This window comes from Dendropsophus ebraccatus, chromosome 1 (genome assembly GCF_027789765.1).
Source record: "Dendropsophus ebraccatus isolate aDenEbr1 chromosome 1, aDenEbr1.pat, whole genome shotgun sequence".
NCBI lineage: Eukaryota > Metazoa > Chordata > Amphibia > Anura > Hylidae > Dendropsophus > Dendropsophus ebraccatus.
In genome coordinates this window covers 189,785,117-189,812,065 of record NC_091454.1, presented here as the reverse complement: position 1 = coordinate 189,812,065, position 26,949 = coordinate 189,785,117, and the positions used below count along the sequence as shown (strand labels likewise).

The following is a 26,949-nucleotide window of genomic DNA, read 5'->3' as shown; positions in this document are numbered from 1 at the left end:
GTGTGGCGGGGTGTATACTTTTTTTTAAATCTTTCCGGCACACTGGTGCTTCTCGTCACTTTGCTGTGAATTGCAGCCAGTCCCATATGGATTTGACTATGCTGCAGTTCCCTGCACGACACTGAGGTCAGGGAATACTGTTCAGGGCAAGAACTGTAAAGAGGATGCAATAATGCACTTTGTCCCTGTCATTCTCAAGATAAGGTGGATCCCCACTGATCAGAGTGTATTAGCATATCACTGTATGGGGAGGGAATACCCCCTTTAAGAGTGGTATATTACTGTGGTATTCATATATACTGATTGTTATTTGAAAAAAAATTAAAAATAGAACTTCAATCTGGAAGTTGCCAGGTTCTCTTTAGTGGTTGGTTGCTTTAGATCTGAGATGGGGAACCTGCTGCCCTTCATTTGTTACAAAACTACAATTCCCATCATGCCTGGAAAAGTCAAAGGTTTGTTGTCCAGGCATGATGGGAATTGTAGTTTTGCAACAGCTAGAGGGTCGAAGGTTTCCCATCCCTGATTTAGATCCTTGAGAATACATATGTTTCTAGCATCAAAGGGGCTATCTAGTTTTGAGTTATAGTGGACTCTACATATACCCCGCCCTACCGGCCTTGATTGACAGATCTTTCCCGGTTTAAATTATAGGGAAAGATCTGTTGATTAAAGCTGCCGGGGCAGGGAGAAGCCACAGGAAACTCCCCAATGATGCATGGTTCGGGCTGCATGAAAGTTATTGCAGGTTATCTTTCGTGCAAAACCTGTAAAGGGCTCCTAACTACCAATACATTATATATAGTATCGGTTAGCTCAATATGGATCAACCAAGGCCTGGCTGCGATGGCAACTTTTGCACCCTACATTAATGGAGAGCACAGATTGATGCCAAGTCCTAATTCAGTATATATTACTGGATACAGACAATTATACTTCCCAGTTTTCCATATTAACTTACATTGCTGGATATATACTTACTTTTTTTAAAAAAAAAATTCTATTCATTTGAGGGTATCAAACATTTCTATGCAGAGGACAAGACTAGAGATGAGCCAACCGGGTTTGGGTTCGAGAACCCGAACTTTCGGCATTTGATTAGCGGGGGCTGCTGAACTTGGATAAAGCTTTAAGGTTGTCTGGAAAACATGGATGCAGCCAATGACTATATCCATGTTTTCCACATAGCCGTAGGGCTTTATCCAACTTCAGCAGCCACCACTAATCAAATGCCGAAAGTTCGGGTTCAGATGGACTCGAGCATGCTCGAGGTTCGCTCATCTCTAGACAAGACGCAACTAGAGGGTCGACTAAGAAATCCTAGTACCCAGATCAGTGCAACCACCAATGAACACACAGCTTAAGAAAGAATACAGACAGAAACCATGTCCAAATAGGTAAGATTTAATACCATGACACCAGTGAAAGCAAAACTTCCAGCAGTTTCTCTCCAGACATATTATTACAGTTACAGAATCCAACCTTAAATCATTACACTTATACAAAATTGATATCTATATTCAACACAATATGGGTTCATTAATGTATATATCATATACATTGTTGCATGCAAACAGTAGTTTGCCAGTGCTTTGAATTGGGAAGGGGTTGGAGGGGGTAGAGGGTCACATACATTATACTTAGAAGTGATAACACTATAGAAGTCCATCAATAGTTTTTGAAAAATAGGGAAAAATGCTTATTATTAAAAAGAATATTTTTAAAAAAGTTGAGCTGCCAAGTTATGCATAGCACAGAGTATGATGCAGGCAAGAATTAACCCCAATCGCATCCAGAACTATGGTCCTTCTCTGGAAGGAGAGGGTCAAAGCAAGGAGTCTGAGGTAGGACAGATGTAGTGTAAAAACACAGCCACAATATCTTTATATTTTTGATCCAAAAATATGCACAATCTCCGTTTTGTTCAAGTCTCTATGCATTAAAATCATTAATGTTTGCTAGTAAGAAAAAAAAAATCACAAATTTAAGTCCTATGATATTTATTTTTTTTATCAGGTATCGACTGACTTAAGCACCACTGGAAATTGAGAGGGAAAAATACAGAGCTATATTTAGTAAAATAGGGAGAAAATACATCATAGACATATACAAGTGCATTACAGCACTAATCCAGCATCTTCCACCACGGAAGGTAGAAGCCTACATCTGCCAAGACCCATAGCTAGCCACTTCATCGACCCGTTATGATCAAGTCATATACATATACTTAAGGCTGATCACATAGATGAGGTGTACAGTAGTACAGTTGGGCACGTATATAAGTTACCAATCCTTACATTTGGTGGTCGTGCATTTTTTTGTCATCCTACAATAGTACTAAGTAATCCTAGAAACATGGGAGTTTCTCCTATTTTACCAATTTCATCGGGGGGAATATATATGCTTGGAAAACAAAAATGAGCTTTGGTGTAATGTTTTGCTGTTATATATTTAAGATACAGTTAACCTATATACAGTTTATTGTCTCCTCTAAGATAGACTGCATTCCAAAACGCATTGGTCATTGCACAGCCGTACCAAATAATAATTCTGTGGCTTATAAAATACATCATTTTATTATTTTATACAAATGTCCATTTCATGGATAAATACGTTTACATTCCAGATGAATAGCCCAGTAGTTAAAAGAGCACCTAAAATATCTGGGCCACTTTTATTCAAAGTATTGTAGTCAGTGTTTTGCAGCAGTTGTTGAAAGTCAAAACTTGGTTGAAAGTACTGTATATAAATATGATGGAAATATTTGCAACGCTTCTGTGTTTTGGCTCATACTGACCTAAATACTGTTTAATAGTGGCCTTAAGGGTACTCCAGAATTTTTTTTTTTCTTTTAAATCAACTGGTTTTAAAAAGCTATATAGATTTGTAATTTACTTCTATTTAAAAATCTCAAGTCTTCCTGTACTTATCAGCTGCTGTATCTCCTACAGGAAGTGGTGTATTCTTTCCAGTCTGACACAGTGCTCTCTGCTGCCAGTTTGGTCTGTGACAAATACTCTCCAGAGCAGTAGCAAATCCGCATAGAAAACTTTTCCTGCTCTGGACAGTTCCTGACATGGACAGAGGTGGCATCAGAGAGCACTGTGTCAGACTGGAGAGAATACACCACTTCCTGTAGGACATACAGTGGCTGATAAGTACTGGAAGGCTTGATATTTTTGAAAAGTAAATTACAAATCTTATAACTTTCTGACACCAGTTCATTTGAAAGAAAAAAATATTCACTTAAGTACCCCTTTAAAGTGGATTTGGTAGGTCTCTTATCTTGAGACCGGCACTGGATAGAGAGGGACATGCTGAGTTTGGGAATATTTAGTTTTCTAGAATTTAATTATGTATTTTTAGATTAAAAATAAAATGAAAGCCTGTGAGTCCTGCTGACCCCACCCACACACTGTGACTAATCTCCCTGTCCATCAAGTGGGCGGAGAAATCAAGACTCACAGGCTTTATCTACGATTTCTGCTAGCACATGCCACGATTAAATTTATATAAAAAAAGATATATCACCGAGCTCAGTGCCTCCCCGTTTATCATATACCGCCTTTAGATAAGTGACCTGATCCCCTTTGAAGGAAACCTTATGGAGCAAATTTTAACTAATAGTAGCTCTCATGACTGTTGGTAAAACTAGTGCACAGGTAGGTGCTGTATCTCACAGCCACATTTCTAGGTCCACATTTAATGCGGACACATTTGGTATAAAATATTTAGGACTTCATTTAAAGGGGTTACCTGAAGAGCAGAAAAGATTCTACCTCCTCTGCTCTCTGGTGCTCCACTTCCTCCCCCTGACCGTGTCTGCTGATAACTTTTAAAGACAAGAGGGGGGCAGGATAAGTTGCAGTCAATGATCAATAGTTGCCCATGTTGCTGTTGTTGTGGCGACATTGGGCAGCTATTGGGCGAAACTATGCCCGCAACATGCTTCCGCCCCCCTCTCGTCTGTGGAAGGTATTGGCTGAGATGGTAGGGGGGGGGGGAGCACTGAAGAGCAGAAGAGGTAGGACCTGCTCTGCTCTTTGGATAACCCCTTTAATATGTGTTTCTACACTGTGGTTGTAGACCTGGATCCTTCCATTTTAAAACTAAGTATATGGTTACCTATATCCCACTTTGTCTCCAAACGGTCATTGCCTCATTGACATATTAGCACACCTACGCAAAAATCACAATACAATTTCATATACAAAAAAAGTGACTGCTAATATGTTTTTAGTCAAGACTTAAGTGGCCTCAAAGTCAAGAGAGGAGATAGTTATGGTCACCTATTATTGGCAGATTGTAATCTGATGTGTTGAGTCTTATGTTGCAGCTTATCTCCCTTCATGTGAATAGGACTAAACTGCAATACCAGACACAACCAGTCATAGAAAAGTGGCACTATTGCAGGTGAAAAAATATGAACCCTTTTTTCCTAATACCCGGAAAACTCAATATGTTTGTTTCATTGTCCAAAATAGCAATGTTAAATTTAATTTTGGGGGAAAACATGAATGAATGACTTCTCTATCCAGATGAAGGGTAAAGAGTTTATTTTATACTGCAGTTGTCAAAGGTAAATTTATACAAGGTAAAAATGCAAATTTTTTTTTTTGGAGGGGGTCTTCCTCAACAAAATATGTCACACTATAGTCTTGTAATGTCATCTAGTGTTGATAGACTTGACCTATGTTCCCAGCCTGTGTGAAATGTACAATTACTCAATAACATTTATACAGAGCCGCAGAAGTATATTGTGGGGGTGGAGTGGCATTATCTTTTTTTTTTTTCCTAATGGTTGTTCTAGACTGTACAATAGCAACAATTCTGTAGCTTACAAATTACAACTAAAAAAAATTATATATATATTTTTATATATATATAAAAGCAGATATAGTTATTGGTAGGACGGCCACATTGTGTTAAATATTCTACCTCTATATACAGTTCTCCCATTATCTATGTATTTGCAGCAGGATAAAAAGTGCTCTGAAATCAAAATTATAAGACAGGCAAAAAAAAAAAAAGCTATTTACAGACTGATGGTTCCAAAAATTTAGCTTCATGGAGTATATACCCCCATGCGTTCTAAACCTAACCCAAAACAAATAAAATAATTATAATAATAATATAAAAAAATTGAGTTACAATTGGATTTACATTCTGTATGGAACAACAAACTGCCCAGCATTTGGGGCAGTCAATAATATAGGTGCAATGTTTGTTTTATTAATTCTCTCTGACGCAACCTTGCAACCTTCATCCAATCTAGAGACTAATACATTTACCACCTAAAAAAATCTAAATAGTCTTAATTCCACTACTTTCATAAAAATACTTTTTATTTAATTCTTCTTTGTAGCACCTGCAATCTTCAGGCCCAAAAAAATAGGTGTTGCTGTCATAGATATTCTATGTTGCAATAATTGTCTGGTTTGTAAGGAGATAAAGCACCAAACTCCTTATTACCCGCCCCCTCCCGCCAGAAAAAAAAAAAATATAGATATCAAATAAACAAAACCATAAAAATTAAATTACAAAAAATGGTTCAATGCATTTACAATAATAAAAAAAAGAAAGAAAGAAATATAAAATAAAAATTGGTAAGAATTTTCAAAAACATAAGTAATTCCAGGATATTGTGGTCTGCACGGCAGTGTTAATGATATAAATGAAACAGAGAATGCCCCAGTGCCTACCAGCACCATGTATGCTATCCATCAAACACAACAATGGCATAATATTCACAGTTTTCATTGAATGCAAGATACAGCAGCCCTTTTGTCAACAATTTAAAAATTAAAATTTTAAATTAAAATTACATTTTTTAAAAATTAAAATTTTCCCACTACTGCAGTAGTTTGAAAAAATATTTTTAAAGAATTGAATAGGTCTAAAAAAAAAAAAACAACTAACAGATGTGCATTGAAATGACTCAACAAATTCCAATGATATAATTTCACTTAGGTGCAAAAAGTAGCAGCAAAAAGATTGTTAAAAAGAGTGATCACGATATTTTACAAACAGGCTTCCTCTCCCACATGGTAAAAAATAATTTTATTAAATTATTATTTTTTTTATATTTAAATACAGTTTTACATACATCACAACTTGAGGGTGGAGCCTGGATTTTGAAGTGATGAATAAAATGATTACATTTTTTATAAATATATTTAAAATGTAAAAAATAAAAAATGCCGCTTTAAATAATATATTGATTACATCTGTAGATTTTAAGCAGTCATATTCTCAAACACATCTGTCCTAGGCCCTGTTCACACTTATGCGTTCCATTCATGATGGATTCATGTTCGCTATGTTCAAAAATACTGGAAAGTCAGATGGACCTCCATTAATATTAGTGTGAACAAAAAGTTCTGATGGCCCAGCAGAAGTTACATCTAGATGTCAATAATTTTTAAAACCCAATTTGAATATAAAAGGGCTACTGTATCTGTGATGTAGCCCGCTGCCATAGATCCATCATTACCATCATCTACGAGAGTACTAGACCCACAAAGAATTACTTGCAAGCATACTTTTTGGTGGCAAGTCAGCTATGTTTTCGAGTGACTTAGAAAACCTTTGCAGATGTGATTCAGCTATAAATTTTGCACCATTATTGTTCTATAAAATCCAATAAATATATGTTTGAATGTGATTAAAAATCTTCGTTTTCTTCTTCTTCTTTTCGTGTGTGTGTTGTAAAAGGACGCCAAGATATTCCTGTCATTTGTTGTACAACAGTAGGTTTAAAAAATGCAGATATAAATCTTCTTTTAAGATTAATTGAAAAAAAAAAAATACAGTAATAGTTCTCTTGTGGATCATGTCCTGGGAGATGTGTACAGATAAGATACAGGATCCCCCCTGTGGTACACAGGAGAAAATAAAAAGCACCAAAATAGCACCATGTTTTACAGTGCTGTCAAATAGCTGAGGTACAATGGCCACAACGGTAGCTGTTTTAATCTCATATCCAGCGACTGTATGGTCCCGTAACCTTGGTATAGGCATAGGAAGATGAAGTGGTAAAAGAGTTTGTCAAAATAGGAGCTGCTTGTCGAGTTGGAATACTGTCCTTCTTTTCGACAGGTGGGGTCTCTGTAGTAGCAGCACCACCCCACTTTCTCTTTTTGCCAAAGCCTTTAACTTCCTGTTTGATCCCCAATCTAGCAGCTTCCTCCTGCCTCAATCGCGCTCTTTCTGCCAATTGCTTCATTTTGGCTTCCCAAAGTGCCAGTCCATGGTTAGGCTGATTTAAGTTCTTGTGTTGGTAGAAGACCAAGGAAATTCGGGTTGGATGACAGCGATTAGGCTTCTTTAGAGGTGTAGTAGCATGAAGCTCTCTCCGAGCACACTCTATTAGGATGGAGCCATGGGCCGGGGCTACAGCAACTCCTCCAATATTTTCGTCAAGGAAATTGTGCTCACTGTCAGACCAGACCTCTTCATCATCCTCCTCTTTCTTTACCGGCGTCTCGTTTACATTATCATCTAGACTATATGGATCCCATGTATCTGTTTTCAAGGGGGTTGATGGAGTGGCTGGAGAAGCAAACATATTCCATGACCTTTCCTGCATGCCAGCACTAGGTGTCACACTGCACCTATCATTACCAGCCACCGAATTCCAGAGCTTTTCTTGAAACATTTGGGTCTCCTTCATCGAACGCCCACCATTCCAGTTCTTCTCATGAGTGTTTGCAGAATTTTCGCTGAGCTTGCACGAGCTCCAGACTTTTCCTGGAGTGTCAGAATCACGCTGACCAGTCTGGTTATCCATACCGTATACACCCCATTGCTTATTTGGTCCATGTATGTTCTTCAAACCCATGCCATTTGACTGGGCACCATAATAATCTCTCTTATCCAGACCATTAGCTAAACCGGTTTTCTCACTGTTCATAAACATATTCTGAGGACCTGCTGAATTTGGCCTTTCGGAAGGAGGCAATGCCCCGTTTGCTTTATAGGGAATGGCCTGATCATTTTTCGGTAATGAAAGATTCAAAGCAGGACTTTGAGAAAGAGAATGGACACTTGGAGATCTCTGGAATGCATCATGCAAGAAGTCATTCATAGGTTCCTTCTTGATTACTTTGTTAAAACAGGATGAATAAGGAGTGTTATCCATTGGACCCGGTGTAGTCCGGTGGGGGGTACCTGCCGATTTTTGTCTGTTTGCATCATGAAGGTTGTACTGTTGTGTCATGTCTCCAGGACGCCCATAATTTTGCTCAGAGGACTCATTGCCATATCCATGGTTCACACTTTCAGCTGCGGGTTGCATTTCAGACTTTTTCTCAAACGCGTTGCTCATCCATCCACCAGTCCTTGTGTCATTGGAACCATAATTCATAAACTGGGAAGGGACTACAGGATTGTTGGATAAGCCATAATATCCAAAGGGAGGAAGAGCAAATTTTGAGTGGTAGCCATTTAAAGAAGGCAGGTTAGGTGGTTGTGCATAGAAAGAATGGTAGGAGTAAACACTATTCATGCTGTAGGGATCGGAAGGTCTGCAGCTGCCCAACACAGAGTAACTCTCAACAACTCCATTTGCATTATACTTGTAGGTACTGTAGTGATTTGTAGGCTCCACTTTTATACAAGGCTTTACCTGTTGTTGTTGTTGTTGTGATGTTGGTGGTGCACCTGTGGATAAGGGAAAATACTGGAGTTAGCAGGTTCAAGATAGACAAATTGGGTACAATCCATCAATGACTATGCCTATACAATATGGTTTACCCACTGTTGTCTGTAGTCTAAGGAATCATGCACACAGCAGTATTACAGCTCAGTAGCGTGTCTTTGGACACAGCATTCTTCTGATGTATAGAGTGTGTTCTCTGTTATGGGCCATTCCTTACACTACTTGTGTACAGGCCCCTCTGCTGAATCAGCGTGAATATAAGAAGGGGTAAACAGCCTTGACCCAACCCATGAAACCACAACATACTCAAAAGAGGAAGGGATGGCAGGCTACAGATAAGATGGACTGTGTTTTTCCAGCTCATGGGCATTAATAAATCAAGTGCATATAAATGCTGATAGTTAACACAAAGTACTGGGTATATGGGTTGGTCATGTCTCCATTGCCATTGTAAAATTGCAGAATTATATTTATATTTTTACATTGAATGGCAGCAGAAAGGTGCGACACAGCCCCCCTCTAATGCCAACAATGGCTGTTTCAGGTACTGCAGGTCTGCTCATGCCCTGGTCCCGGAAATAGTGATACTGATCCCCCCCCAAATGTTTATTCTAATGCATGATAGCTTTACAATAGATATTACACTTGTAGAAGCAGCTGCAGCATTCTGTGGCAAAGTAAGCGGGGAAAACCTTCAGTTTAATAGTGGCTAGACCAGGGATTGAGCAGCTCTGCAGTTCCCAACACAGCCACTAGTGGCAACAATAGAGCCATGTTATCCCTTGCTGCAACTCAATGTATAAATTAAATATATAAATTATAAATAATCACTGAAATGCTGGATAGTTCATTTAAAAAATATATATCTTTATTTATCTTCCTTAAAATTAATTTTTTTTAGAAAACCAAACATTTTTATCCTCACATACACACACATTTACATGTTCTATAATAAAGTTATATTACAAAAGGTTTATAACTTTATTAACAAAACATAAATAAAATATTTTTTTTTATCAGCCAGAATTTCCCTTTAAGTACAGGCTAAGAAAAAGAAATACTTCCATGATGTGTTTAACACCTGTCCCTTAACCAAAGCCAAAACAAACCTGTATTTTGCTGGTCTGTCGGTGTTGGCGTATCTGCTGGCTCCGGCTTGGTTTTATCCGGGGTGGTAAGCTTCTCCTTTAGAAGCTTTTTCTTCTCAGCCGCTAACTTCTTGGCTTCTAGCTGCCTCTGCCTACATGATTTGGCAGGTTCAGAAAGCTTGCGGACTTCACGGGGGAAAGATGACAGCACCTGTATTCCCCCTTTCACAATCTTTTCTTGTTGGCCTTCCTCACTTCCAAACTCATCTGTCTCGTCAACCTTGTAAAGCGGCAGCACATGGAGTTGCTCATCCTCAGCGATCTTACCCACCATCCTGTTGTCCTCCTTTGTCAGGGTGCAGACCTAAAAATACAACAAAAAAAAACAAACGTATGTAGTTGTCCAGTCCAACATTCTGTACCGATTAAGGTTTTTATTATATACTTTTTTTCTGATACAGAGTTCCAAATCCTCTGCAACAACAATGAAAGCGTAAAGCCACCACTAGGGGGAGCTAAATTGATACCATTGTATTTATTCTATTTAAATTCTGTAATAATTCTATTATTATTCTATTTAACTTTCTATTGGAAAAACTAACATTTAACCCCTATGTAGTCAATCAATGACAAATTTTTACGACATATTTAGAAATATCAAAAAGTATAAAGGTCCCTATACAAAATGTTGATTGTAAATGTCCCGATGAACTTACCACAGTGCAGCCATTGTAGAGATTGTGCTGGTCTTTGTGTGCGTGGGCACAGAAATCCATGCAAGCTGTAACACCGGAGAATGGACGCCCTTCTTCCAACCCAAGCCTACAATCTATTGCTATTTCCTCATTGTTAACCTAAGGAAATAAGAAAGATGAAAATGATGGAAGTAATTTCTTTTTAAAAATTATTTCAAATCATATACAACTATATGGACCAAAATGGTATCTCCTAACTATAACCTGTACAAGACATTAGCTTATGCTGATATGTGATTATAATGGAGGACGCTCAGCGTTTCAACAATCATATATTGTATATATATATTATCATATATACTCTCTCCCGCCTCTGTGTCCGTCTGATCTGGACGGCTCCATAGATTGCATTACGTGGCCGTCCAGGTCACATAACCCAGATCCTGGAAGGAACGCGCTCTGCATGCACATCTCCTGGCTCGTTCTCCTGATAGGTCGCGGTCTGAACACTCAGATCCTGACTGATCAAAACTTTTAACATGTCATAAGTTTTTTCTAATGACAGGTACACTTTAAGAAAATAAATGCAGGCTCGGCTGTACTATGTGTGCATATCAATAGGAGTTTGCGGAGAGAGCTGCCGCATGAACAGGTGTTTGACCAAAGCTATATGAAGTGTATGGCCAGTTTTGGAACAGTACCATCATCTGAGACATTGCCATTTTTGCAGGAAGCCCACTATATATATTGAAAAATGTAAGATTAGTGTTTGGAGAGGGATGCATATTCTACTTGGATGCTATAGTAATAGGGGTCACTTATGAACAGTTTTATTGGGTGCTAAGATAGTCACTGTCACAAGGCACTATGGTTGGCTCTGTTATGGGTGCACTCAACTGGTTAAGTGATGGCGGACTATGAATTCATCCCACCCTGAACATACCCGATCTCGTCTGATCTCAGACGTTAAGCAGGGTCGGGCCTGATTAGTACTTGAATGGGACTTCATCCCACCAGACATACCTGATTATGGTAAGCCTGTGGAGCAAGCTTCTTGTAAACTGGAGCAACCCTAGTAGCAAGATCTTGAAAGTTATCCTTAAGACAGTCCTCCTGCAAAATGAGAAAAAAAACATCAGTTCAATACTTTTATTATGCTGTTTTTTTAACCTGCTGTAATCTCCTATACTCCAGCCATTCATACACAAACACCTGTATTGTCAAAAACGTATGAGAACAGAGGTCTTCTTAAGACAATACTTAACCCGACCCCTTAAACACCCCCCCCCTTTCGTATCTGACCCCGCCAGCTTTGTTATGAATAGAGCCCTGGGTCGGCACGCCAGTTGCAGCTCTATTCATTCCAATGGAACGACAGAAAGAGCCGAGTACACTGGAAGAACACAGGAATGCTTAGCTGCGCCGAAAGTTCCCGTCAGTGGGGAGGACGGGAGACATAACCGACAGGCAGACGATTGTATAGCCGTCCATTACAGCGGTTATCCAGCGCTACAAAAACATGGCCACTTTTTCCCCTACTGTTGTCTCCAGTTTAGGTGTGGTTTGCAATTAGGCTCCATTTACTTCAATGGAACTGAGTTTCAAAACCCCACCCAAACTGGAGACAACAGTAGGGGGAAAGTGGCCATGTTTTAGCGCTGGATAACCCCTTTAATGGAGGTGTATGGCACCCTAAAGAGAATTCTTGCCTCAGAGCTAGGTCTGTATGTGGGAGTGGGAGTTAACAATGAAGGAAAATAATGTCCAATTTTTGGGGGTGGGGGTGGTTTGGCTTCATTCCCATGACATGATCTAATACTGTTTTTGGTGCTGAATATAGAGCTCACACACTCAGCCATAATACATACATATTCCAGCGAAACTTTGCCCTCAAAAGTTATACATATCACCAATATACACTTATTACGACAAATGCTTATAAAGTGCTTTTTCCCTGCATTTACTACTGCATCAAGGCTTCACTTTCTGGATAAAATGGTGATGTCACGACCCGACTCCCAGAGCTGTGCGGGCTGTGGCTGCTGGAGAGGATGATGGCAGAGGGATGCTCAGTGTCCCTCCAGTGCCCTGTGTCCCTCAGTGTCCCCCTGCCATCATCCTCTCCAGCAGCCACAGCCCGCACAGCTCTGGGAGTTGGGTCGTGACATCACCATTTTATCTAGAAAGTGAAGCCTTGATGCAGTAGTAAGTGCAGGGAAAAAAGCACTTTATAAGCATTTCCCAAAATAAGTGTATATTGGGGACTTGTATAACTTTTGGGGGGCAATACAATACTTTAATAAAAATGGGACTACCCACCTCCTTGGGATGCTCGCCAATAAGTCGAAACTTCCTTGGAGTTTTGCTTCGAGCATACTTGCAACCATTGAAGTACATGCTCCATGAACACCCAAAAGAGAACGAAGCACCGCAGGTGTTGGGATCTTTACCTTGGCATGCACAAGTCCGACTGAAAAGACAATATATGGTCATTCATATGAAACCTTTTGCTTTCCATAATTTATAATATACCATTACAGGTTAATGCCAGATCTTCCATGTATAAAACGCTATAGGATCATTTATAGATTCAGAAACTCACTCATCGTTCAGGCCGCATCGTCTTGATGTTGGGTTTCCAAATTTGGTGATGGTTTCTGTGATGGTGTCATACAACTTATCACCCATGGCACGGGGGATTCCCTCCCAAGCCATGATCAATATGATGATGACAGCATTGTCGCAATGGTGGCCAGCTCGGTGGCGGACCAAACACAGCAGCTTCTCTTCCTCACTCTGACGGCGGATGACCTAGAGACCAAAATTAAAAAGACTAATGAGTTTTTAAATGTCAGTTTGATAACCCACATCTGCAAACAAAACTATGGTGGAAACCTACTGGAACCAGTACATGGACACTGGGTTTCCAGGCTCCATTTCAACCACAATCAATATGCCCTGTTAATGGGTCATAGATCAAGGGGTTATGAAAATGGAGTCAGTCATTTACTCCAGGGGTACCTTTTATATTATAGAGAGTGGTCTGTGATGAGACAAACCCTTTAAAAGGGGTACTCAAATGATTTTTTCTTTTTCAAATGAACTGGTGTCAGAATGTTATATAGATGTGTAATTTACTTCTATTTAAAAATCTCATGTCTTCCAGCCCTTATTAGCTGCTGTATGTGCTGCAGGAAGTGGTGTATTATATACAGTCTGACACAGTGCTCTCTGCTGCCACCTCCGTCTGTAACAGGAACTGTCGAGAGCAGTAGAAAATCCCCATAGAAAACCTCTCCTGCTATGGACAGTTCCTGTCATGGACACAAGTGGCAGCAGAAAGCATTGTACTGGAAGACTGAGAATGTTAACTAGAAATAAATTACAAATCTATATAACTTTCTCACAACAGCTGAACTGACAGAAAAAAAAAATCCCTTTTTAATCGAGATAATCAAGTTCATCCAAGTATACAGATATTTTCCCTAAATATACACTAGCATTTTGCATCCATATCATGGCCATTATTCCTGGACCAACCAGTCTAGTATAATTACACTAGTGTGAACCCAACCTAAAGAATTAGTAAATGTCTCAAACACATTTTTATCTAAAGCACTAAGCATTCATTGATATAGCTCATAAGCGTAAACTATGGACGGCATGGTTATCTGCAACACTGAGCAGAGTTACATATCAGTATATACGCTGACGCCGGCCACCCGGTGCCCTGTTCTATAAATAATGTTATAAACAAGCTTGTCCTCGGCTCACCTCTATCCTACATACAATCGCCTGCTTCCTGCCAATGAGGAACAGCATCCTCTATCAGGAGGCTCCGAGAGCAGAAACACAAGGATGAAGGTGGCGCTCAATGTCATTCCATACACAAGGGAGGAAGATGGTATATATACACACACATACAAAGGAACGTATCCTGTACCCACAGCAATAACCGCTGACTAGACTTATGGCCTCTTTTTACACGTACTGTCACAACATATGCTTAAAGAGTCACTGTCGTATTATTATTATTTTTTTTTGCAGAAATCAATAGTCCAGGGGATTTTAAGAAACTTTGTAATTGGGTTTATTAGCCAAATCTGCCATTATCTGCATTAAAAAAGCCTTTTCCCAGGTCCCCCCCTCCCTCCTCTTTTCCATCCACTGCAAAAAATCAGTAAATTGTGACTTGTTGCATCAGACGTACCCAGTCTGTTCTAGGGAGAGGGGAGGGGGGAGGAGGGAGTTAGCCGACAGCAGAAAGCAGATAACAGAGGATTACAGGCACAGAGGTGGGGGACAGCTGTAATCAGAGCTCAGAGATGTCAGTGCTGACTGTCAGACGAGATAAAGGGTGAGGTATTTGTAGATTAACTCTTTGTTGTCCTGTTTTGGTCTTTTATTTAGCTCTCTCCATAGGAGAACAATGAAGACAGGGGGGAGAGCTTCAAACTGCTTTTTCATGATAAAAATTCATTTTTCGGCTAATAAACCCAATTACAAAGTTTCTTAACCCCTTCAAGACCAAGCCTATTTGCACCTAAAAGACCAGGCTCATTTTTCAAAATCTGACCTGTCTCACTTTATGCTCTTATAGCTCAGTGATGCTTTAACGTATGCTAGCGATTCTGAGATTGTTTTTTCGTCACATATGGCACTTTATATTAGTGGCAAAATTTGGTCACTACTTTGTGTGTTTTTTGTGAAAAACATCAAAATATCATGAAAAATGGAAAAAATTAGCATTTTATGAACTTTGAAATTCTCTGCTTCTAAAAAAGAAAGTCGTATCACATAAATTAGTTACTAAGTCACATTACCGATATGTCCTCTTTATTCTGGCTTCATTTCATAAACATATTTTACTTTTTTAGGGTGTTACGGGGCTTAGAAATTTATCAGCAAATTACCACATTTTCGTAAAAGTTTCCAAAACTGATTTTTTTAGGGACCAGTTCTTTTCTTAAGTTGATTTAGGAGGCTTGTATACTGGAAACCCCCATAAGTGACCCCATTTTGGAAACTAGACACCTTAAAGAATTAATCTAGGGGTATAATGAGCATTTTAACCCTACAGGGGCTGGAGGAAAGTATTCACCATTAGGCCGTAAAAAAAATGAAAAAATTACAATTTTCCAATAATATATACGTTTAGATTAAAGTTTCTCATTTTCAAAAGGAACATGAGAGAAAACGCACCCCAAAATTTGTAACGCAGGTTCTCTTGAGTACTACGGTACCCCATATGTGGGCGTAAACCACTGTATGGGCACACAGCGGGGCTCAGAAGGAAGGGAGCGCCATCTAGCTTTTCCATTGCAGATTTTGCTGAAGAAGTTTCCGAGCGCCAGGTGCATTTGCAGTGCCCCTGTAGTGTCAGCAGAGAGAAACCCCCCCATAAGTCACCCCATTTTGGAAAGTACAACCCTCAAAGAATTCATCTTGGGGTAGGATGAGCATTTTGACCCCACAGGTGTTAGAGGAAAGTATTCAAAATTAGACAGTAAAAATGAAAAACTCTAATTTTTCCAATAATATGTTCCTTTAGTTTGAATTTTCTCCATTTCACGAGGAACAGGAGAGAAAATTCACCCCAAAATCTGTAACGCAGGTTCTCCTGAGTAAAAAGGTTTCTCATATGTGGGTTTCTCATAAACCACTGTATGGGCACATAGCCGGGCTCACAACGGAAGGAGTGCCAATTAGCTTTTTCAATGCAGATTTTGCTGAAGAAGTTTCTGAGCGCCAGGTGCGTTTGCAGTGCCCCTGTAGTGCCAGCGGAGTAAAATCTCGCCCATAGTCACCCCATTTTTGGAAAGTACACCCCTCAAATAATTCATTTTGGGGTGTGGAGAGCATTTTGACCCCACAGGTATTAGATGAAAGTATTCAAAAGTAGACAGTAAAAATGAAAAACTCGAATTTATCCAATAATATGTTCCTTTAGTTTAAAATTTCTCAATTTCACGAGGAACAAGAGAAAAAAAGTACCCCAAAATTTGTAACACAGGTTCTCCCGAGTAAAAAGGTACCTCATATGTCGGTATAAACCACTGTATGGGCACACAGCCGGGCTCAGAAGGGAAGGAGCGCCAATTAGCTTTTTCAATGCAGATTTTGCTGCAGAAGTTTCTGAGTGCCAGGTGCGTTTGCAGAGCCCCTGTAGTGCCAGCGGAGTAAAATCTCGCCATAAGTCACCCCATTTTGGAAAGTGCACCCCTCAAAGAATTCATTTTGGGGTGTGGTGAGCATTTTGACCCCACCGGTATAAGAGGAAAGTATTCAAAAGTAGACAGTAAAAATGAAAAACTTTTTCCAATAATTTGTTCCTTTAGTTTGAAATTTCTCAATTTCACAAGGAACAGGAGAGAAAATTCACCCCAAAATCTGTAACGCAGGTTCTCCTGAGTAGAAAGGTACCGCATATGTGGGTATAAACCACTGTATGGGCACACAGCCGGGCTCAGAAGGGAAGGAGCGCCAATTAGCATTTTCCGTGCAGATTTTTCTGAAGAAGTTTCTGAGCACCAGGTGCATTTGCAGCGCCCCTGTAATGTCTACAGAATAGACCCGCCCCCCAAAAGTCACCCCATTTTGGAAAGTACACCCCTCAAAGAATTCATCTTGGGGTAGGATGAGCATTTTGGCCCCACAGGTATTAGAGGAAAGTATTCAAAATTGGCCAGTAAAAATGAAAAACTTGAATTTTTCCAATAATATGTTGGTTTAGTTGTGAAATTTCTAAATTTCACAAGGAACATGAGAGAAAACGTACCCCAAAATCTGTAACGCAGGTTCTCCCGAGTACAACGGTACCCCATATGTGGGCATAAACCACTGTATGGGCACACAGCAGGGCTCAGAAGGGAAGGAGTGCCAATTTGCTGGAGCAAAACAGTAGCTAGTAATAGTTATTAGAATAGCGCAGTTACTAAAATAAAATAAAAAAAATTAGATTACAGGTAATGTGGGGTGGTTCCGGGTAATTTGGAGGTGGTTACGGGCAGTTTGGGGTGGTTACGGGCAGTCTGAGGTGGTTACGGGTAATCTGGGGTGGTTACGGGCAACCTGGGGTGGTTACAGGCAACCTGGGGTGAATACGGACAACCTGCTGTGGTTACAGACAATCTAGGGTGGTTACAGGCAACCTGCTGTGGTTACGGGCAATGTGGGGTGGTTACAGACAGTCTGGGGTGGTTACAGACAATCTGGGGTGGTTACAGACAATCTGGGGTGGTTACAGACAATCTGGGGTGGTTACAGACAATCTGGGGTGGTTACAGACAATCTGGGGTGGTTACAGACAATCTGGGGTGGTTACAGACAATCTGGGGTGGTTACAGACAATCTGGGGTGGTTACAGACAATCTGGGGTGGTTACAGACAATCTGGGGTGGTTACAGACAATCTGGGGTGGTTACAGACAATCTGGGGTGGTTACAGACAATCTGGGGTGGTTACAGACAATCTGGGGTGGTTACAGGCAACCTGCTGTGGTTACGGGCAACGTGGGGTGGTTACAGACAGTCTGGGGTGGTTACAGACAATCTGGGGTGGTTACAGACAATCTGGGGTGGTTACAGACAATCTGGGGTGGTTACAGACAATCTGGGGTGGTTACAGACAATCTGGGGTGGTTACAGACAATCTGGGGTGGTTACAGACAATCTGGGGTGGTTACAGGCAACCTGCTGTGGTTACGGATAAACTGAAGTGCTAATAGGTAATCTGAGGTGGGTACCTGTAATCTGGCGTGGTTGCGGGCAATCTGAAGGCGGTCACTGGCAATTTGGGGTGGTTAGAGGCAAGGTGCGGTGGTCAGAGGCGGGGTGCGGTGGTCAGAGGCAAGGTGCGGTGGTCAGTGGCGACGTGCGGTGGTCAGTGGCGACGTGCGGTGGTCAGTGGCGACGTGCGGTGGTCAGTGGCGACGTGCGGTGGTCAGTGGCGACGTGCGGTGGTCAGAGGCGACGTGCGGTGGTCAGAGGCGACGTGCGGTGGTCAGAGGCGACGTGCGGTGGTCAGAGGCGACGTGCGGTGGTCAGAGGCAAGGTGCGGTGGTCAGAGGCAAGGTGCGGTGGTCAGAGGCAAGGTGCGGTGGTCAGATGCGACGTGCTGTGGTCAGACGCGACCTGCGGTGGTTGCGTGCAATCTGGGGGGTTACATGTAATCTGGCATGATTACGGGCAACCTGGGGTGGTTATGTGCAACCTGCGGTGGTTACAGGCAACCTGGAGGGGTTACAGACAATCTAGAATTGTTACGGATAGACTGAAGTGCTTATAGGTAATATGGGGTGGGTACATGTAATTTGGGGTGGTTACAGGCAATCTGGGGTGATTACGGACAATCTGGAGGGGGTCACTGGCAACGTGCGGTGGTTACGGGCAACGTGCGGTGGTTACGGGCAACGTGCGGTGGTTACGGGCAACGTGCGGTGGTTACGGGCAACGTGCGGTGGTTACGGGCAACGTGCGGTGGTTGCGGTCAATCTGGGGGGTTACATGCAATCTGACGTGATTACGGACAACCTGGGGTGGTTACGGGCTAGCTGCGGTAGTTACGGGTAATCTGGGGGGGTTAGGGGTAATTTGGGAGTAAACTGCAATTATTACTATAATAGAAAGTGTGTGTTTTATTTTTTTGTATGTTTGTCACTTTTTGTACTTTTCACATTCTTTTTCACTGTATTACTATGATTACTGTGATATTTTCTATCACAGTAATCATAGTTTAGTGACAGAGACCAAATTGGTCTCTGTCACTTAAAATTTTCAGAGCTGGCTGGTTGTGGAGCGCATGCGCACTTCATAACCAGCCAGGACGTCGAGGAGGACGGAGCTCCAGGATCAGGTGAGTATATGGGGAAGGGGAGGGTGACTCGGGGATGGGGGTGACTGGGGGGTGGGGGGCGACTGGGGGGGGTGGGGGGACATCACTTTTTATCCCCTGTCACCAATCATTCATGGTGACAGGGGATAAAATGTTCGGCGGCACATGGCACAAGCGATCAGCGATATTTAGTATATACCGCTGATCGCTTGTACCGGGACCCCACAGGGGGGGTCCCCGATGACTGCCCCATGCTCTCCGCTACCTCCGGTGGCGAAGAGCATGGGGTTTTCATTCATTTTTACAAAGAGATCACTGTGAACAGTGATCACAGTGATCGCGGCGGCCATCTTGGCCACTAGGGGGGCTGGTCTGGGGTCTGATTTTAACTAATATATAGCGGCGGCACCGGCCCATTAGTGACCGCCGTTTCGGCGGTCACTAAGGGGTTAATGGGGGGTCAGCTGCGGGATCGCAGCTGATTCTCATTATCTCCGGTGCCTCACTCAGATGAGATCGGGATCGCTGTCCCTGCAGCGATCCCGTTCTCATCACAAACCCCCGTCAAAGCAGGAACGTATATGTACATTCTTACTGCACGGGGCATGTGCAATAGGAACGTATATATACAGATGGCTGACGTGAAGGGGTTAAAATTGCCTGGACTATTGATTTATGCAAAAAAAAAATTCACGACACTTTAAAGTGTCACTGTCGTTTACATTTTTTTTTTTTAGCAGAAATCAATAGTAAGGACGATTGTAAGAAACAGGTGTATTAGCTGAAAAATGCATTTTTATCATGAAAAGGTTGTTTGAAGCTCTCTTCCCTGTCTTCATTGTTCTCTATGGAGAGGGGAGGGGTTGAGGAAGATGAGGCACCAAAACAGGACAACAAAGAGTTAATTTACAGCTACATCACCGGCTATCTCCTCTAAAGTCAGCACTGACCTCTGAATACAGGCTCTCTCACAGCTCCCACTGTGTAATCCTTTGTTGTCTGCTCTCTGCTGCTGACTAATCTCCCTTCTCCTCCTTCCCCCCTCTCCTAACCATAGGTTACACAGGGCCCAACTGATGTAAACTAGTCGAGATTTCCTGATAATGAGCAGTGGATGAGAGAGAGGAGGGAAGGGGGACCTGGGGAAAGTATTTTTGAATACAGATAATGGCATATTTGCCTAATAAACCCAATTAAAAAGTACGACAAATACAACAGTGACACTTTAAAGAAAGAAAATTTATATCTACATGGTTGATGTCAGAAAGAAGAGTAAGAGGCTATGAACTGAAGCTTTGCCGTAGGTGAAGAAATGGCTAGTTATGGCTATGGTGTGTGTGTAATATATATATATATATATATATATATATATATATATAAAATATATAATATATAATATATATATATATATATATATATATATATATATATATATATATATATATATATATATATATATATATATATATATAAATAATGGGTCCCAGAGGGGACCTGCATCTCAGGGTTGAGGGACTTCTCGGGTGCTTCCCCTGATTCCAACCACCGAAACTGAAAACAGCTGAATTGGCTCTTTTACAAGTGTCGTACTCTCGTAGAGGTTATTGGGATCTGCGTAAACAATGTAACACCACACTACATTGTTTCTGTAACATGGAAGTCCTGCAAACAACTCATGGTGCTGTACTGTTTACGCAACTCCCGCAACTTACCGTCAATTGAAATTACACAAACTGCATACAAAAGCGTGCTCAGCTGTTCTCCGCTGCCTGGCCACCTGTATCTATCCTCTGGATAAGCCATACATATCTCAGATAGGAGGACCTCTATAAGTCTATCATTGGTATCCAATATCTGACTATCTTACTAAACTCTGTTTTATTGCCAATACAGATAGAGCACAGAAAGTCCAAAACGAGAACAAAAATACTGCAATAAAAAGCCTAAAAAACGATATGGTTGTTACTACCTTCTTAGTTTATTAACCAGGTTCCTACCAAATATATCAAAACCTGAACCTTGACTGTCACTTAACTAAAGTGTCACTATCATTATAAAAAAAAAAAACTTTTGTCATGTAATGGAGACATGTCAAAAATTTTGATTGGTCCGGGTCTTAGTGTTCTCCCTGCTTGTTCTCACAATCGGTACAGGTCTGAACACTAAGACCCGGACCGATTGTGAGAATAAGCAGGGAGAGGACCACGCTGCAGTACGTCCGCTCCCCGATCTGTGTCAGAAAGAAAGAGTCGGGCTCCATAGACTTACATTAGGAGCCCGCCTCATCACGTGACACAGAGCCAGGAGAGGGCTGCGCTTAGCTTAGTCTCCTGGCTCATTTTTACAACAGATATGGGTCTCAACACTTAGTCCCGGACCGATTAAAACATTTGACATGTCAAACTTTTTTTTTAAATAAATGACAGACTTTTAGAAAAGTATAAATATGGATTTTTGCTATCACCTACCCATTTAGCAATGGGGCAGCCCCTGGAGCTCTTCCCTTCTTTTCCCGTGTAAATGACTTTCTCAATACGGATTGCATTCCCTTTCTCTCCATACCTGCAAATAACAATTACTGGATCAATAAACAAAAAATGGATATAAATTATTATCGTTGAGCCAATCAAGTCATGCAAGTGTGAAAGGAAACTCGAGGAAACATTAGTAAAAATATGGAACACTATGTAGATCTTGCTCTTGTCTGTACTATGGCCCTTGCTATGCAAGTCAACAGGTACATATTGTTAATTGGGTTATCATTTTCATATGTAAAATATTGAAAGGCTGTTAATAACAGCCTTAACTTCAAGCCCCTAACCTTCACCCATAAAGCTCTCCACAACTCTGCCCCTCCATACTTCTCCTTTACTTCTCATTTGCTTTGCGTTCTGCTAATGATCTAACCCTAACATCTTCCATAATGAACCTCTCATTCCCGCCTCCAAGACTTCTCTTGTGCTGCACCAGTTCTCTGGAACGCACTACCCAAAGAGCTCAGACTCATACCAAACACTCACAGTTTCAAGCGTGCCCTGAAGACTCTTCAGGCTCGCTTATAACACTCCCTAAACTTGTTCCCCCATCTGTTGTTTCCCTCGCTCTATATCTCTGACGGTTCCTGCACTTTATGTTTACTTGCAATCAGATATTTTTACTGGCTCATCCTGTATTTCTTGTTTATACTTTGTATTTTTGTTATTTTTATTTATTCTAATTATTTAACTGTGTATTATGTACCTCTGTACTGTATGCATAGAAAAATAAAAGCGCTGCGGAATCTGTTGGCGCTATACAAATAAACATATTATTATTATTATTAACACCTTAACATTGATTATTTTAGGTTTCCATGTTCCCCCTTAGTCCTGCTGTTGTTCATTTGAACTGCTTGAAGTAAGGTATGGAGTCAGTCTCCTTCCTACTCTGGCAGCTGTCCATATAATTTATTCTTCCATGCTATGCTACTGAAGAGGACCTGCTCCTTATTTGACAAGCAGGGTAAAAAAAAAAGGAGTCTTTCAATGCAGAGAACAGGCTATAGGGACAGTGACTGAGCATGTGCGTCCTCTAGTACTAAGGACGTGCACATTACTATACACTCTGGACACCAGGTGGCACCATACTAAGTAAATGTCCTAACTTTTTATAATTCTTTACACTGTGTAAATGGCAATGGTTGTTATTTCAGAGATACATACATTGAATATCATATTTAACAGACACATGTCCATCCTACTCACCTTTCCTCCATTAATTCTCTAATCGACGCTACAGTTGGTCCAGATCCAAGATGAGTGTAATATGGTCCTTCGTCCTTCTCGTTAATTTGTTCTGCAAAAAAAAAAATAGTACACTGATCATGATGAAGTCCTTTAAGAGGGTCAATTGCGCTGTTACTGTATCAGTACATATATAGAAACGGATGAGAAGAGCACTATACATGACACACATTTAACAACTTCTACTACCAAGATGCACTACTTGGTGGCCCATTGTAGTATACAGTTACACACATCCCCTCATGAGGACTATGTAGTAATAAGGAAGGGTTTACCTATGCAGTACTGTATTCCTCCTATGCAGGTACATACAGTATGTAATGTTTCAGGATATAGTCTAGAACAACCTAATTGTCTCCATTCAGCAAGTTACCCGAAAGCCTTAGATGATAGACCACCCCTTTAAATTCACTTTCTGAACCTTCTGTCCTCCTTATAGTATACAGTATATTAGGCCTGGACTGTCTATTACATATAAAGCTGCTGTCCTGGTATGTTGGCTGCTCCCAAGGTCATGGATGCTCACATGCAGAATCGATTACTTTCTGCGGAATCTGCTGAACTTTCTTAATGAGTTATTGATCGCAGGTTTACCGAGCATGTTGTCCTTGTAATAATCCTATGGCAAACACTGCAGGCGTTGGATCTCCTTGGTGTAGTCAGATGGACTCTTTAGATCACATTACACTTTACCTTATCTTCCAAGGTGGCCGCTTCACTGCAGCACTGATGTCTTACAGAAGTACCTGGGATTAGTTACACGAACTGATCTCCGCTTACTTTACCAACACAGTTTACTATGTTTTTCAATGCACAAATAAATTGATATGAGCTACCGCAACGTTGGCCATTGGGCCACTGCACAAACCAAACCTCTTTTATATATATTGGTGGTGTTAGTCAAATAGCTCTGCCTAGCAATGCCAGTTTATACAATATAGAGGGGCAACCAGGGGGACTGTCTGCAGCAATCTTGTCTGACCATCAGATAAATCAGTGCTTCTTAATTCCAGTCTTCATGGCCACCAACAGATGATGTTTCGAGGATATCCCATACAAAGAACACCTGGTGAGTATAATATACCTGTGAAATACTTGAGCCCCTATTACACACGGCGATTCCGAGGGGCAAACAAACACTGACCCATCAGGCCAGCGATCGCTTGCTCCTCGTTTGGCGCAAAGTGGGGGGCAGCCCATAGAAGATAGTGGCGGTCTGCTGCCGCCATTCCTGTTACACAGAGCAATGGCAGCATATCGCTGCTATTGGGATCGTTGTTGTTTCAACACGTTGAAAGACAACGATCAGCCGACATGTATTGGGTATAGCAGGTGGTCGGGGCTTTGAAGTGTGCTCCGCTCCATGCCGCTCCTCCCCAAGTGCTGGGAAAAGATGGATCCCTGCTAAGGAAACTTTTCTCAGTTCCCCAGGACTGGATCCATCTTTTTTCCAGCACCTGGGGAGGAGTGGAGCAGACTTCAAAGCCCCGCAGCCCAATGAGCGGAATACAGATAGAAACGAATCGCTTCACTTCGTTCCTACTGTAAATTTGCTTATGTCTAGTGTTGATCCATCCAACTCTGCATACAAATCTAGCCATTTGTTCTTCTGCCCTCTCAAGAGTAATAAATTCTCCTTATTTCCATCTGTATATGCTGTATGACTTTCTATACAAACAACCCAAGAGGAAACCGATAGAGATGAGTGCAACTAGAGCATGCTCAAGTCTGATTGTGCAGCATTTGAATACCGGTGGCTGAAGAAGTTGGATGCAGCCCTAGGGAGTCCTGAAAAATATAAATACAGCCTACAGGTTGAATATGCTTAGGGTGATACAGCCATTAGCCTCATAGGCATGTAGGGCAGCTTTATACACACAGGTTAACTAAGATCATTCAAATTAGTGTCTTAAAGTGGGTTATCCTGGATTAGAAAATAATAGCTTACTTTAGAAACAGTGCCACTCCTGTTGTCAGGTTGGGTATGGTATTGCAGTTAGTTTTCATTGAGGCGAGTTGTAATACCAATACGCCCCGAGGACAGGTACGGTGATGTTCCCTGATCAAAGCAGTTATATTTCCTAATCCTGGATAACCCTTTAAACCTAGGGCTAGAATGGTCACACGACCAAGTTTCACTGCATGGATAAGCTAAGGTAGGTACATTTAGTCACACTGCGGCCCAAAATTGACTGTGGACACGTAGATTTCTTGTGACACGTCAGCAACGTGACCCCATTCACCAACCTTACCTCTAATGGTCAATATAGTGCAAAATGATGATTTTCAGTCATGCTACTCTTGAGTAATAAGAGATGAAAGGGACTCGCACTCCTCTCTATTGAGTTTCATTCCGTCAGGGTGATCTGAAAAGCCTACCTACCAACATTTGCCCCATACCACTTTACAATCTTTTGCTACTTAACATGTCCAGTACACAATGTGAAGGGGTTGTGAACAGCACCTATATTGGAATGTACATTCATTTACAATAGTGAGAGTCTATTGCCACTTATTATAGACCTTCTTTTATGGATGATTATATGGTGCGTAATATTTTCTATGCGTATTTGCACAACTAAAAACGTACAATAATTCAAATGTAAAAAAAAAAAGTAAAAAAAACCAAAACCTCTATGTAGCCGTGTTATATAAGGTGCAAGAGATAAATAAGGCTGGGATACCATGCAGCACATCATCACATCAGCTAGAAGGGATTCTGTGTTTTCCCTTGACAGGGCTAATAACAGTGATAAATGGTACTGTAGAGCAGAAAGCAGCAATGCAGATATATTACGTGCTGGCCCCCCTCGGCTGCTGGAAGAATGTCTTACACATCCAGCAGATGTCTTTGCTGCAGAATTCCTGGGAAGAAATCTGGTCACGGATGGTTTTACACTCACAGTCACACCCTTCATGCAGACATTTATAGCAAGATAGGCTCAAGTTCAAGGTTAAAATATATGGGGGCAGAACAGTAGGGGAGCTAGTATCCTGGACTGTTTACTGATCTCTGTTGTATGAGGAATCACTAGGTTTGTTGCACTGCTTCATATGTATGTAGCTTTACTTTATGCCGTTTAAGATGCCCATACACATGAGTTAGAAGTGGACTGAACCTGCAGACATCGGTGGGAACGGCCTCCGGGCGCTATCCCAACAGATAATGTCAGGGGAGAAAGGGATCAGGCATGTTGGATTTTAACTGGAAAATTCTACTGTTCTCCAAGAGAAAAGAGGAATAATACAGCAGCTCACCCCTTCTCTCCGTTGTAAACACTTGAACTTTTGGTTTAAGTTTCAAGCGTGAGCTCTATTAAGTAGACATGGACTCTCTAAGGCTGCATCCAACTTCTCCAGCCACCGCTATTCAAATGCCAGACGATGAGACTCAAGCATGCTCAAGTTGCACTCATCTCTACTATTAAGTAAGAATATTGCTCGTGCTCAGAATTCGCCGAGTTCTGGGAGGCTTCCATGGCAACCCAAACTTCCGGCATCAGCTTTATCTGCATGTGGGAGCTTAAACCTTGGCATGCTTTAAGTGTATGGAGGAACAGAACGGAAAGCTATTGAAGGGTTATGACCACCTTAAGGCTATGTTCACACAACGTAAAATTTCTATTACAACGTTGTTACAATAGCCGTGATTAATAGAAACTTCACGTTGCACTATAGTCAGAAGGAATCCCGGACGGAGTGTAAACATTGAATAGCGGCTGCACAGAACTGTCAGTTCACACAATGGAAAGTGGAGCTCTGGCCGCACGCTTCATTGTGTGCTATAGTGAATTGGGATGTGGGCGCACACGCATGCGCCAGCATCCTAATTCAATAAAAGTTTATCCAACTGACACTGCAGTACTGGTCAGGATGATCTTCACTAACACCGG

The 26,949-nt window shown here is 41.3% G+C and overlaps 1 protein-coding gene across 4 annotated transcripts in view; it reads right to left on the bottom strand.

Annotated features, from left to right (window-relative positions):
• Positions 1–4,491: 4,491 nt before the first annotated feature.
• The window catches only part of TET3 (tet methylcytosine dioxygenase 3), a 65,844-nt gene continuing 43,386 nt past the window's right edge, over positions 4,492–26,949 (bottom strand). For all 4 annotated transcript variants that reach the window (XM_069986867.1, XM_069986874.1, XM_069986888.1 and 1 more), the window contains 8 exons: positions 23,018–23,108; positions 21,743–21,836; positions 13,045–13,253; positions 12,762–12,912; positions 11,466–11,555; positions 10,464–10,601; positions 9,769–10,111; positions 4,492–8,661 (listed from right to left, as the gene is read on the bottom strand). In XM_069986867.1, coding sequence (XP_069842968.1) covers positions 6,977–8,661; positions 9,769–10,111; positions 10,464–10,601; positions 11,466–11,555; positions 12,762–12,912; positions 13,045–13,253; positions 21,743–21,836; positions 23,018–23,108 — 2,801 coding nt within the window. In that variant the 3' untranslated portion in view covers positions 4,492–6,976. The remainder of the gene's footprint in view (positions 8,662–9,768; positions 10,112–10,463; positions 10,602–11,465; positions 11,556–12,761; positions 12,913–13,044; positions 13,254–21,742; positions 21,837–23,017; positions 23,109–26,949) is intronic.